The sequence below is a fragment of the Pundamilia nyererei genome, unplaced genomic scaffold (assembly GCF_000239375.1).
Source record: "Pundamilia nyererei isolate P.nyererei 1_Seehausen unplaced genomic scaffold, PunNye1.0 scaffold00190, whole genome shotgun sequence".
Lineage (NCBI taxonomy): Eukaryota > Metazoa > Chordata > Actinopteri > Cichliformes > Cichlidae > Pundamilia > Pundamilia nyererei.
Genome location: NW_005187591.1, coordinates 1117563 through 1132002, shown reverse-complemented (window position 1 = coordinate 1132002; position 14440 = coordinate 1117563). Strand labels below are relative to the sequence as shown.

Genomic DNA, 14440 nt, shown 5'->3' with positions numbered 1-14440 from the left:
ACATTTCTTCTTTTCAGTGTCTTCCTTGGCTCATTCATTCATTTTAAAAATACAAATAGTTTGGGGTGCTCACTAAATTAATACATTTTATTTTCTAATTGAAGAATTTCTCAAGTTTGAATCTTTTATCAATAAAATGAAAGTTCATTTTACCCATTTTGTCTGCACTCAATCACACATTTTATTTATTAGAATTTTTATTTCATTGTACAGCTGGATTTCTTTTAAATCTTTCACAAAATATTAACTCAATATACTTCACATAAAATGCTTCTCAGATTGTTTAAACTGAGTCATCACATTTTTGTGATGTTAAAAACCACTAATAATAAACATCTCGTTCTGTAAATCCCAGGTATTCATCTTAGACACACAAAGGTTAAAGGCCACCTTTTAAATCACATTTATCCAGTTATCACTAACCAAGTTGTCAACTTAATAATATAAATATAATCAACTGTCACAATCTACTTGCTATTTAAAAACATTACATGTTCCACTTGTTACATATATTCATATATATATTATACATTTATGCATTCAAACGTCGTTCATAAGAAAGAATCTTACAGATCAAGTTTGAAAATATGCCAGTATGTATATTAATATGCTAATGTGTATGTTTATCAAACTTATTTTAAACTATGGATTGCTTTTCTTAAAAAGCACATTTTACCTGTAGCATAACTTAAGCAGTTAAGTGAGGATCAAGTTCAGTCATATTAATAAAATATAAAGTGCTCAGATTTAGAGAGATTTACTAAAAAAAAGAATAAAATTGGTACTCAGTGAGCAGAAATTTGATCAAATAAAAAGTTGAAAGGCTGGATTAGTATCTATTAAATGTCACATTGATTAACAGTGTATCTCGGTTGGACACAATTTCAAGAATCATCCTTTTCAATAAGCAATCCAATTGTAGGTGGGAGTCTGTATAGAAAATACTTTGATGAAATGGTTTCTGTATAAAATTAGAAGCGATGAAGGACTGCAGGTCATGTATAAATACATGTATAAATGTCCATTCTATCCATCCATTCACTTCTGCTTATCCAGCTGTCATAGGGCGAGAGGCAGGGTTACACCCTGGACAGGTCGCCAGTCTGTCGCAGGGCCAACACACAGGGACAGACAACCATTCGCACTCACATTCACACCTAGTAGTAATTTTGGATTATCCAATTAACCTATCCCCACAAGCTGCATGTCTTTGGACAGTGGGAGGAAGCCGGAGTACCCGGAGGGAACCCACGCAAACATGGGGAGAACATGCAAACTCCACACAGAAAGACCCCGGCCTCATGGTGGAGTTGAACTCAGGACCTTTTTGCTGTGTGGCAACAGTGCTAACAACTGTGCCACCGTGCTGCACCATGTATAAATGTCTTCAGTGAATAAAATAAATTTAAGGGTTCATGAAGTTTAATCACATAACATTTCAACATACAAATAATATGTCAATCTTAAACAGTCACTTAAAAACTGGGAGGTTGATTTAAGGTACAGTGTGTAGCTGTAATCTCACCACTAGATGTCAGTAGATAGCAGATTGCAGTCAAATTAATTCTGTGTTTAACTCTCCTCTCATTTCAAGTATACTTAGAGGGGTAGTGTGAATGCTGCAGGTCAAATAACTATAACTGCTGTTTATGTGCAGTGATTCTAGCAGAAGGAAATATTGAAAATCCAAGAGATTATTGTTTTATCTTTTTTTTATTGGATATGCTGCAAGTCAACATCACCAAGTGTCTTGTTGACAACAACACAGCTCTGTACCACTCTCTGACGTAAAGACAAAATAAACAAATCAATACAAAAATACAAAATGTAAAAACAGAATAGCTAAACTCCAAAAATGTTCATTAACATAGAAAACGTTTGTTCATTTGCTAATTATTACTAAATATTTAAGGACATTTTACTAAACAAACATCCGCTACATCCACATTAATGAACAATAAAAAATTATTATTATTATTATTATACTCAAAATTATGGCACACATATTAAAAAGTATTTCTGTGGGGCAAACAGCAAACGTCTGCACTTTACACTTAATTATTTCTGCAGTGAAACTTCTTTAAAATGCTTAAAAGCAACAAAGAAAACAAAATAATGAATATAAATTACAACACTATTCCCTAAAATCCTGCACAGAGAGTGACCTGCCTTGGTGGAGGTCTGAATTTCCTGAGTGTCTTTTGTTGGAAAATGGTTCAGAGAACTTCAAATCATGTATAAATAAATATACTTACCTATACAGACAAAAGGCTAAAATAAAATTTGGTAGACAAAATTTGAGAGTATTAAAGATGATGACGATCTTCTGATCTCTTCTCTTGACTGAGGGAGAAACTGATCTTGATTCAGTGTCCTTATCATTATTTTTCTACAAAGTAAAGCAATAATGACACTGACACTCACTAGTCTCCTTCATTCTGCTTAGTGCACAATCCCAGGATATGGTGAAACCCTCCATGCATGGTATGGATGGACTTGTAGCTGTCCTTGATGTCTGCATTGTTGCCTTCTGCTAGTGCAGTTCGCTCAGTTCTGCTTTCCCTCTCTTTGTTACCATCTCACTACACTTCTCCAGTCCGCATGACATCACAGTGTCATTGCTGTATATCCTAGTGGTATGGATCAGTGAGTCTATGTCTCGTTCACTCTTGGCATACAGCTTGATGTCATCCATATAGTTGTGGTGGCTAATGATTGCTTGATTGTGTAGTTGATATCCCTAGCCAGTCTTGTTGATGATCTGGCTAAGGGGGTTCAGGCCTATGCAGAACAGCAGTGGGGACAGTGCATCTCCTTGGTAAATCCCACACTTGACCACGCACTTGGCTTCAAGTTGGCCTCTAGCATTGTTCACCACATCCCCATTGAATTCCTGATGAAGGCTCTTAGGGTCCTGTTGTTCTTGTATTTCTAGGCATTCCAGGATCCGTGTGTGAGTCATAGGCTTTCTTATAGTCAGTCAATAGGTTGACAGTACATAGGTTCGTGAACCTGGTCTTATACTCACAGATGAAGAAAAACACTTCTGTCAAACTAAGTGCTCTCAAAGTTGTTACAGCAAAGATCCTTGAGATATAAAAGCTCCTTGGATGGTGATGGATGGTTGGAACTGTTGTGCTCACAGGCAGAGTCATTTGTCTGAGCTGAAGCTGAGGGTATTATAGCCCGGGTGTCCTCCCTCTGATGGCGTTCCCTTTTAGTTTCTCCTTTGACACTGTTCATGTCTGTCAGGAACTGGAAGGTTTTTCAGTTGATCATATATTGAAGTGATCATAGATTGAATTCAGTCTCTCCATATACTGACTCCTCTGTCTGTTGTTTTTGCAATTAGTGCTGCCACCCTGTGGTTGAGGGAGAGATGTCTATGAAGACAAAGTACAGACTGTACAAAGGCAGAGACATGTGACAGTGTTAAAGATGGCAACAATCTTCTGACCTCTTCTCCTGACTGAGGAGGAATCTGATCCTGGACGGCATCCTGATTTAGTTTCATCATCATGCTTTTTCTGCAAAAAAAGAAGTGACCAATAATAAAATCTTAGAAGTTACCCGGTGTTTCAGTAAGACAGGATGAGTAAACACTGCCTCATAATGACTAGAATAAACACAAAACATATTCTTTTTTTTGTTTCCTTCCTTTGAAAATTTTCTGATAGTGGATTATTTATAGTGAAAATTATAAATATCTGTTGCTGCTTTTTGATATTTATCAAATTAGAGGTATGAATTATGGGTGATATGTATGACACACACTTTTAATTGCACAATACATAATCTGACAGTTCATAGCAAAGAAAAATGTGAAAATCGCCTTTGAAAGTGAATGTAAACAGTTGCGTATACAGTTATTGTGTTTTTCAGTCCCATTACTGACACATCCCAGTTCTTTAAGTATTGTCATTACTATGGTTATTGCAATAATAGGGTTGAATTTTGGAACATCCTGTTATAACAGGATATAATATTCCCAATACAAATGAAAACAGCTAAAGTAATACCACCAGTTCATAAATTACAAGCCTGTTTCTCTACTTTCACAATTTTCAAAAATACTGGAAAAAGTTTTCATTAACAGACTTGACAAATTCATTGATAAACATCAAGTAATAATGGACAGTCAGTATGGTTTCAGACCAAACAGATCAACATCCACGGCATTAACTGAACTAATTGAAAATATCATTAATAATATAGTTCAAAGAAAATGCACAGTTGGAGTTTTTGTTGACCTAAAAAAAAAAAAGCTTATTATTTGATAGACAAACAAACAATTTGTGAAGATTGGTGAATATCAATAAGAGTGCCTGGACAGTGTTTGTGGCGTTCCACAGGGGTCAGTATTGGGACCAAAACTGTTTATCCTGTACATCAATGATATATGTAAAACATCTGATATATTACAGGTTGTTTTGCAGATGATACAAATATTTTTTGTGCTGGAGAGAATTTACGGATTTTGGAAATTGTCACACAAGAAATCATTAAACTGAAAATATGGTTTGATAGCAATAAGTTATTGCTAAACTTGAATAAAACTACATTTATGTTATTTGGAAATTGTAAAAGAGATGCTGGAGCAAATTGTTGATAAATAATGTTGAAGTGGAGCAAGTTTCTCATACAAAATTTCTGGGTGTGATAATAGATAACAAATAGATAACATTATGTAAAACTCCGAAAAAAGCAATCGGGATGATTACTAAAGCAGGATTTAGAGACTACACTAACATTATGTTCTTAAAATTGAAAATCCTGAGGCTTATGGATCTTATAAAATAAAAAACAGCAGAGCTTATGTACAAAGCCAGATATAATATGTTACCGGGAAATGTACAAAGGATGTTTTTTGACAGAGAAGAGGACTATGATTTGAGGGGAAAATTTAATTTGAAGACTCTTAAAGCACAGACAAGAGTTAAAACCTTTTGTATTACCATTTGTGGAGTAAAACTGTGGAACAGTTTTCCTGTGGGTACAGCAATGTTCAAGCATTAGTCCGTCCATAAAGATGTTTTGAAACGTGCTTTTGGAAGAATATGAAACTGATAAAGCTGATGAAGATAGTATATATAACTATGCTAAATTGTATCTGATTTATATCTATCACTGTAGCTATGGTTATACATGTCCTTCAGCCTGTCTTTATTGTGTGGGGCTAGTGATGAGGGGAAGTTGGGGTAACATCGAATATGTTGATTCAATAGAGTGTTGAGCGTGGGGTAGGGATTAATAAGTATGTACATACTTCTTCCTACTGCATTTTGGACTTACAGTGGTATGCAAAAGTTTGGGCACCCTTGATAATTTTCCTTCGTAAATCACTGGCTATTTGGATCAGCAATTTCATTCAAATATATCATGTAGCAGATGAACACGATGATATTTTATTGTCACTGTTACAAGAACAATGAAAGTCAGTTTGGCATCTCCCATGTGTGTGAAGTACACAGTAGCTTAAGTATTAAGTAAGTAGATGTTCCTTTTACAGAAATAACAGCCTCTAAATGCTTCCTATAGCTTCCAATGAGAGTCTGGATTTTGGTTGAATGGATTTTGGACCTTTCGTCTTTACGAAACATCTCCAGTTCACTCAGGTTTGATGGTTTCTGAGCATGGACAGCCCACTTTAGGTCACACCATAGATTTTCAATAATATTCAGGTCTGGGGACTGAGATGGCCATTCCAGAATGTTGTACTTGATCCTCTGCCTGAACGTCTTAGTAGATTTTCAAGAACCTGCTGATACTGACTGGAATGCAACCCTCAACTTTAGCAAGATTCCCAGTACCTGCACTTCAGCCCCACAGCATGATGGAACCGCCACCACATTTTACTGTGGGTAGCAAGTGTTTCTCTAGGAATGCTGTGTTCTGTTTCCACCATACCGCCTCTTGTTATGTCCAAATAACTCAATTTTAGTTTCATCAGTCCACAGCCCCTTATTCCAAAATGAAGCTGGCTTGTCCAAATGTGCTTTAGCATACCCCAAGTGACTCTGTTTGTGGCAAGTGTGCAGAACAGGCTTCCTCTGCATTACTCTCCCATCCAGCATCTCCTTCTGCAAAGTGCACTGAATAATTAAACCAGTGGTTCCCAAACTTTTTTTTGCTAGGCCCCCCTTTGTTTTACAAGAAAAATGTTCACACATCCTCCAACCACACACACCCATATTTTGCTCCATTGCAGTTTATTTCACACCTCAAACATTTAGTAAGCAATTAAGCAAATACAACTAATCTGCAATAAATTACAGGTAGTAAGGAAATAAACTACTAACTCTTTTACGTTACGTCCACACCTACACGGGTATATTTGAAAACGCAGCTGTTTCGTCCACACATAAACGGCGTTTCGAATCACCAAAAACTGAGATTTTTTTAAAACTTTTTTTGCGTTTACGTGTGGACGAGGAATACAGAGTTCGTCACGCAACGTCAAAGGTATGCGCCTTTTTTCACGTCACGCTGTGCGCCACGTTGCGGTTTACATGAGATGAATTGCAGAATGGCAGATAGAGACAAAATACCGTTTCTGTTAATCTGACTATCTTCAGGTTTTACAGTTTACATATATGCACGCAGTTACTGTCCCTCCATTTAGAAAGGCAGAGGCGTCATGGTGTGATTATTTTACGTGTAGTTGTTTTTTTTCCCCTGTGTAATACTATTCAACATTGCAATCTAATCAAAAAATGCCTCTCTGTGCTAAATGGGTTTAAAAACATAAACAGCTGTGGGATACTGTTTGTCCGCGATTTGAACTGCATGGGGCACAAATCGTGGCAGAAACGGCCTGATGTTATTTGTATCCCACTGTAACTTTACTGTATAAAGAGCTAACATCTCCAAAATGTCAGGAGTAGTTAGTCATTACAACAAGTGTTTGTGAACTAAAAATCAAGAATGTGGGATACTGTTTGTCCATGATTTGAACAGCCCAGCGCTGCTCCCCACGAAGGGAAAATCAAATCTGCAGGGGAGACCTACCTTGGCACTTGTGCAGGTGAAGCCAAAGGGAAGATATGCTTCATCATATTTTCTAGTCTTTGGCTTAGAATGAAGTTGGTTTGGAAACATATTCAGCGATGCTTCATCTCCTGCTTTGCGTTTGTGTAGGTGCCCCATGCTAGCAGTGTCCAAGCTTTTTGTTTTTTTTCCCCCCTTTTCATACCACGCCCCCCCTGCCATGGCTCTGCGCCCCCCCCCCCTCGGGGGCGGGCCCCACATTTTGGGAAGGTCTGACTTAAACAATGCACAGTGACACCATCTGCAGCAAGATGAAGTTGTAGGTCTTTGGAGCTGGTCTGTGGGTTGACTCTCACGATCCTTCGCCTCTACTTATCTAAGATTTTTCTTGACCTGTCACTTCCAGCCTTAACTAGAACTGTGCCTGTGGTCTTCCATTTCCTCAATATGTTCCTCATAGTGGAAACTGACAGCTGAAATCTCTGAGATAGCTTTTTGTATACTTCCCCTAAACCATGATGTTGAGCAGTCTCTGTTTTCAGGTCATTTGAGTGTTGTTTTAGGCTCCCATGTAGCCACTCTTCAGAGAAGACGCAAAGAGGAGAAAAACTTGCAATTGGCCACTTTAAATACACTTTCTCATGACTGGATTCACCTGTGTATGCAGGTCAAGGGCCAATGAGCTTACCAAACAAATTTTATGTTCCAATAATTAGTGCTAAATGTATTCAAATCAATAAAACATATGTGTGTGTGTATATATGTATATATATATATATATACTTTTTTCCCCATTTTTAAATGGAACTACATTGTGCGTATGCTATATTTGAAAAAAAAATATAATGCCTGTACTTTTTGAAACTATTGTGTAAATGTCAATTAGTGAAGGACTGAAAATTAAAACTCAAAACTTTAATGCTAAACAAAATGTCTATTAGCACAAACTGTAAATTAAATGCTGTTTTAGATTTTTAAGTGCATTGTTTGTGACCCTCACGTTTGTGTTGCAGTATTTGAATGGTGTAATTTATTTAATTTTAAAACCACCTGCTCAGTATTGTTTCGATCTAGTTTGTCCACCAAAACATTCATAAAACAGAATAATTCAGCTTGTTCTGCCACCTCAGTCCTCAATCTGATACAGATCTGAGGAGGTTTTAAGGTTGAATATCTGAGGTTCTTGATTGAGTTCTCAAGATGTTCTTCAGAGCAGCCTGTGAATTAGGAGAGTGGGCAGTCTACTAATTCACAGGTTTATTGTTTGATCTAGAGTTCCCTCAGTCCACATGTGAAGTTGTCTTTGAGCAAAATACTGAACTCCAGTGCATGTATCAATAATTGCAAATAATATTAGATTTTTAAGCATAATATACACGAGTGTGAATGCAGTTTGTTGTATAGGTATGCAGTAAAATTGAGGTCACTGCCACTGAAGTATGAAACCATTGTGCATTTTTAGTGTGTTTGTTTTCTGTTCCTGTTTTATTTTGTACTCCTCATTGGCTCTCATTTTTGATCTTTCACTTCCTGTATTCCTGTATTACCCCACCCATGTGAAAATCTACATGAATGGAAGGACTCAAAGATTGTATTCCCCAAACAGAGACAACATACACATGAGACCCCATATAACCTCTGGGATCAAGACCTAACCCTAACCTACTATGCAAAGTGATATTGGTGTCACGTCTTTCATATGTCATTTTTGGACGTCAAATTTTGATACACACTGAAGGGGTTGTTTTGTAATGTCTGATGTTGATGTCTGTAGACCCGCCATGTACAGGCTATTTATAGTCCAAATGTGGTCGTTGTGGACAGATCTTATTTTTATACTGCTTCTGTAGTCCCATGTTTCCAGAGGGTGGAGGGCATGTTTCCTACAGGCTAGGAAGTTATTGGAAAATGATCTAGAAAAGTATAACACTTTCTGAAATGGGATTGATCATAACAGTAATGTATGAAGGAATGCAGAGCGATTAGCGGACATCTCCAAGTTGACGCAGTCTCTTGAGCTAAAACATAAGTGCACGTCTATAAAACATCCAGTGTTTAGTGGGACGACGTCTTCTTTGTTATTTTAATGGGGTTTTTTTTTTTCAAATGTATGATGAATCTGTACAGAATGAGTTCAGCTTGCATTCTTTTGTAGTTGTAGGATTTAAATGTACATGTTGGCGAAGGGTTGCCCCAGTGAATGACAGCTTTGACTCTAACCACTTTTAGCCAGTTCTTTACTACTATCATTGACACTTTTTGCCCTGTTGTATATAACAATAGCCCCCCCGCAAGAAAGCACAGCGGGCTGATTCACAACTTTAAATTCAAAGCAGGTTTGCGGTGCTTACAGAAGTAGTGAAAAAAAGTCTGAGCTCTTTCATCCTTGAAGTTTTCAAAGATAGATAATAATACATCATCTTATTAAATAAAAACTTGCATTTAGCAATGAGAAAGATCTGAGCTTTGTGCAATGACACACTGAGTCTGTGATCACTAATGTAATGATTTGCTTAAAAAACATCATAGAAATATGACAATATTAATCATCATGTCTATGAACGCAATGGTATAAGCCACAATATCACATTTCCATTTCCCTCTTTACTTATTTAAAACAAACTTTAAACACTTTCAATGTAGGAAATAGAAAATAGAAAATAGTGCTTTATAATCCAATCAGTCTTACATGTACTGAGAACACTTCTACAGACAAACACAAAATAATCACATTCATGCATTCATTATGAAGATAAAAAGGTTTTACTCACCTGTAGAGAAACACAGCGAGTGTGATGCAACACAGAAGGAATCCAATTGCAGGTGGAAGTATGTATAGAAAATACTTTGATGAAGTGGATTCTGTATCAAAACAGCAGTGAATTAATTTAAAATGCTTGGTTGACCTTTGCTAGAATTGACTGGATCTGCTTTTTGTCTACCTACCTGTGGGGTTTTCAGACACAGTTAAACTCCATGTAATGCTGTTTACGCCACGTTTGTCTGTTAACTTACATGTATAAAGTCCTTCATCTTCAGGTTGAGCACTAAAAATAATGAGCTTTGTAGGAAACTCATGATTTATTTTCAGTCTATGCAATGAGAAATTTGAATAGGTGCGATTCAGCTCACTGGAATAATGAAAAACAGATCTGTTGTTGGTCCAGGAGATTTGTGTTGCATTTGTCTTGGATATGTTGCAAGTCAGCGTCACTGAGTCTCCTTGGGACACCAGCACAGCTCTGTGGTCGTCTTTAGCGATCTCTATAGTTTAAAGGAGACAATCATTCAATATAAAATTCTATCTGCACTTCATCTGTAAAAAAGTGAATCTCAAACACAAATGTGCTCTTTACCTGCAAAGACATCCCACATCACTAACAGCTGAACGAAGAGCAGTGCTGCTCGATTTATAGTGAACATCGTGATCATCAGACAGAGAGAGAAACAGACCTGAACTTCACCGTCAGCTGTATTGATATCTGAGGAGGAGCCGCAAAAAAAGGAAGTGGTTACTTGCTGTAGAGTTGAGCTCTGAACTAATGTATGTGAATGTATCACCATTTGTTGAAGCGATAATTTACATTTAAGTAATGTATGCAATGATTCAGAATTGTCACAACTGAAGTATATTTCTTCCAGAAACTTAACACAATTATATTGCAATTAATTTCCTCTTGTAATTTAGTCACTCATGTCATAAATGGAAAATATAAGCTGCATCTGAGTAAAGGAGCATTTTTCAACTGCTAAAACTGCATCTGCATTGTTAATCAGTCTTTACCCACCAGATAAAAACTGGACCTGCAATGATTTTTTGTGACACAACTGTGATTGTTCTGCTTTATGAATGTGAAGTAGAACAATTAACAACAGCAGGTCATTTTTATGGAAGACATTTAGATATGTCATAATCAATAGTTCACTGTTACGTGACTCAATAAAGAATTATTATTAACATTAATATGTTTTCTATTAACAGACATGTATAAATATTCATTAGCAGCTGACTGATGACATTTCATCTCAGGACTGTGTGATTTTGAACAAACTGTTCTTGTGTAGTGACTTCCTGACTTTCTGCTTTTGCTGTGTTGCACGTGTTCTGGTGAAAATGTGAATGTTTTGAGAGCTAAATAACTAAACGTTATCAGGACCTTTCAGGCTCTAACTGATAATGTCAGCGATAATGTCTAAAAGGATCTGCTTAAACATCATAGATTGAATTCAGCCTGCCACCTCACTGGTGTGTTTGTTATTTTTACAACAAGCAGTGCCACCCTGTGGTTGAGAGAGTTGCTGCCTATAACATGACAAACATCTTCTGTTCTCTTCTCCTGAGGGAAACTGATCCTGCTTCAGTGTCCTCATCATAATTCTTTCTGCAGAGTAAAAGTAGTGACCAATAATAATATCTTAGCACTTTCCAGGTGTTTCAGATACCTAAATGTATGAGATAAGATTAGTAACACTGCCTTATAGTGATTAGTATAAACACAAGAGATTTTTTTTCTGTCCTTCACTGTGAGGATTTGATGATAACGATGATTTTTATGGTGCACGGGTTCTGGTGAGAATGTGAATGTTTTCAGAGCACAATAGCTAAACCTTAGCAACACGTTTCAGGTGTTAAATGTAGAGTGTAAAACCACAGTTGCAAGAGTCAAACACACCTCCTCTTGCTGTGTATAATGCTCCCATTAAGCTTTGTTTGATAACTGAATTAAAAACTGTTTCATTAGAAACCCTGGTGATGTCAGTGAGATAAGTCTCTTTACACAATCACACATATTGTCCCACTATTGACACTCTGGTTACCACCTCAAACTTTTTTGTTTTTATGGTTTTTGTATGTTGTTTGTTTGTTTTTTTGGTAATGCATTTGAAAAACAAAAACAAATTTCATAAACTTAGTGTGTGAAATTAAGAAAGCTGTGTCCCACAGGTCTGAGGTGAATAGCCACATTGCTATAAGCTGATGGGACGGAAACAGTAACTCAAATAACCGTTGATTACAGCTGAGTTATGCAGAAGAGCATCTCTGAGCACGTGATATGTCAAACTTTGAAGTAGATGGGCTACAGATCACGCCAGTTTTCACTCCTGTTAACTAAGAACAGGAAACTGAGGCAACAGTTAGTACTGGCTCACCACAGCTGGGCATCCAAAGATTGGTGAAATGTTTCTTACAGAAGACGTTAGAGGTCTGTGAGAGCCAGAGATTTTCCTTGTTTGAGGTGACCAAATACTTATTTTCCACCCTAATTTACGAATAAATTCTTTACAAATCCTACCATGTGAATTCGTGGATTTTTTTTCACATTCTGTCTCTCACAGTTGAAGTGTACCTCTGGTGCAAATTACTGACCTCTGTCATCATTTTAAGTGGGGGAACTTGCACAATCGGTGGCTGACTAAATACTTTTTTGCCCCACTGTATTTAGTCAGTTAACTGAAAATCTCTTTTTCTTTTACTACATCTTATTAATATTTTGCTCTTTACTATTTTTCTATTTATTTTTTATTAATTTATTTTATTTTTTTCTACTGTACCATTCTGCTGAGTGACTGTCTTCTGCTTGTCAAATACATTTCATTGCGATGTTGACCCTGTGCTAACTTGCATATGACAAATAAAACTGAAACTGAAACTGAACTGAACTGAACAGTTAGCATGTCTGTTGACCAGAGCACTTTTAGGATGTGGTGGGATGGTAAAGTCACATGAAGGAGCTTACAAATCCGCACAAATATGCTATCATGTTCAACCAAAAGCCCATCACCCCTGTTGCCATGAAGAATTAGATTAGCTCTGAAACAAAAATTACCATCTAATCTGATACTAACAAGGTGTACCTAATAAAGTGGCCAGCTAATAGTGGTCAGTTAAGTTGTATATTCGCAATAAAACTGAGGTTTTCTAGATTTTCAAAATAATGTTAAACATTGTATATGTGTTTGAATGCAAGTGTGCGTGTGTGCGTGCGTGCGTGCGTAACACTCTTCAACGTATGATTTCCATCTTTGTGGCCTTGCTGTGGAAAATGACACCTTATCGTGCATTCTGCTCTACTGCAGGTTTAAAGTGAGGAAAGAAAATGTTTTTAAAAACCTTATATGTTCAATGGAAATGGTGTTAGATAATGCAAAACCTAATAAATAACTGAACCCGTTTGAAAAGTCTAATCAGATCCCAAAATGACTCACTAATTAGGAAACTATGTGTTATGAGTAACAGCCTGCATGACATACAAAAATGACTTTTGTCTATCCACCACACATGCAGAACAAGGGTCTAGCAGTACAGAAGGTGCTTCTCGTTTCCTTTATTTCTGCCCACACACAGGGTCTCACAAGCTTAACTGCAAAGAAAGAGTACAAACAGGAAATTCACACTTTTCAAAGGTGTTGGAGAAAAACACTATCAGTATATTTTAGTTATTATAGCCTCATCGTGAATCACAGGTATGCTAAATATAAACATGTCCTTTTTCTTCTACTAGGTGTTGTAATCGATTCCAATTAATGTTCATTTTATCAATACATCACAGTGTTTGTTATTATTCTCAGAAACAAGTCCACTACAGCATCAGGTACACTAAAGACAGAGGAAGTTCTTTAATCGTATTGTGTGGCTGCAGACCGAGCTCTAATCACCTTTCTCCTACCTCACAGGCAAAGCACAGTGTGCACCGTGTGCTTTCAATGAAAACAAATTCTGTTACCAAACGCGGAAAATGTGCATCAAAAACTTGTGCTGTACCTGTGAGGACATGGCACACAGCTAAGCATGAATTAAAGAGAATGTCTGATTGATCTGGATCAAACATGATTACAGACAGACAAAGTGAAGCTTCACTTCTACGTGTGCTTTTCAAGGTGATGCCAAGAACAGGAAGTGGTTACTTGCAGGGGACAAAAAAGCAGTTCATTTAACGATGCATGAAGTTTAAGCACATGACAAATTAAATCATAATCAATATAATATTTAAACAATAATTCGATATAAACTAGTTATAAACAAAACATTATGTAATATATAACTATTACAAGAAGTGTTCCGGGAGCACAAACCTCTGCCAAGGGAGCAGTTTTTACATTTAAGGGGATAGTACTTTTATGAAAGTTTGACCCTATTTCACTCATATCCTTTATATGTTGTCAACACAACCAATGGTAGCAATAAACAAAGTTTTAAACAGCTCCGTATTACACTTGTAAGAATCATCATTAAGTTGACCTTGAAGGCCTCAGTGGACATAATCAAAATGTTAAAGGATCGTTAACATGACCCCACTCGTGAAGGTTTTATCAGAATTCCTTTCAAGTTATTTTGTTTACAGATGGAATAACACTCACACACACACACACACACACACACACACACACACACACACACACACACACACACACACACACACACACACACACACACACTCAACCTGGAACAAGC

General features: G+C 36.8%; 1 protein-coding gene across 1 annotated transcript; it reads right to left on the bottom strand.

Moving 5' to 3' along the window:
• Window positions 1-2010: 2010 nt before the first annotated feature.
• LOC102202053 (uncharacterized) lies at window positions 2011-10440 on the bottom strand. Its single transcript, XM_005747202.1, has 5 exons — window positions 10344-10440; window positions 9934-10251; window positions 9759-9849; window positions 3458-3527; window positions 2011-3362 (listed from the first exon to the last, which is right to left on the bottom strand). Exons 1-5 carry the CDS (start codon window positions 10417-10419, stop codon window positions 3276-3278), a joined length of 642 nt encoding a protein of 213 aa, XP_005747259.1. The 5' UTR covers window positions 10420-10440; the 3' UTR covers window positions 2011-3275.
• Between the last annotated feature and the right edge of the window lie 4000 nt (window positions 10441-14440).

Excerpts from the sequence above, each read along its gene's own strand:
- LOC102202053 (XM_005747202.1), bottom strand. The coding sequence starts at position 10,419 with ATGATCACGATGTTCACTATAAATCGAGCAGCACTGCTCTTCGTTCAG. Across the intron at positions 10,252-10,343 it reads GATGTGGGATGTCTTTGCAG|AGATCGCTAAAGACGACCAC; the intron begins GTAAAGAGCACA and ends TTTAAACTATAG. Across the intron at positions 3,363-3,457 it reads CTCCTCAGTCAGGAGAAGAG|GGTGGCAGCACTAATTGCAA; the intron begins GTCAGAAGATTG and ends CCTCAACCACAG.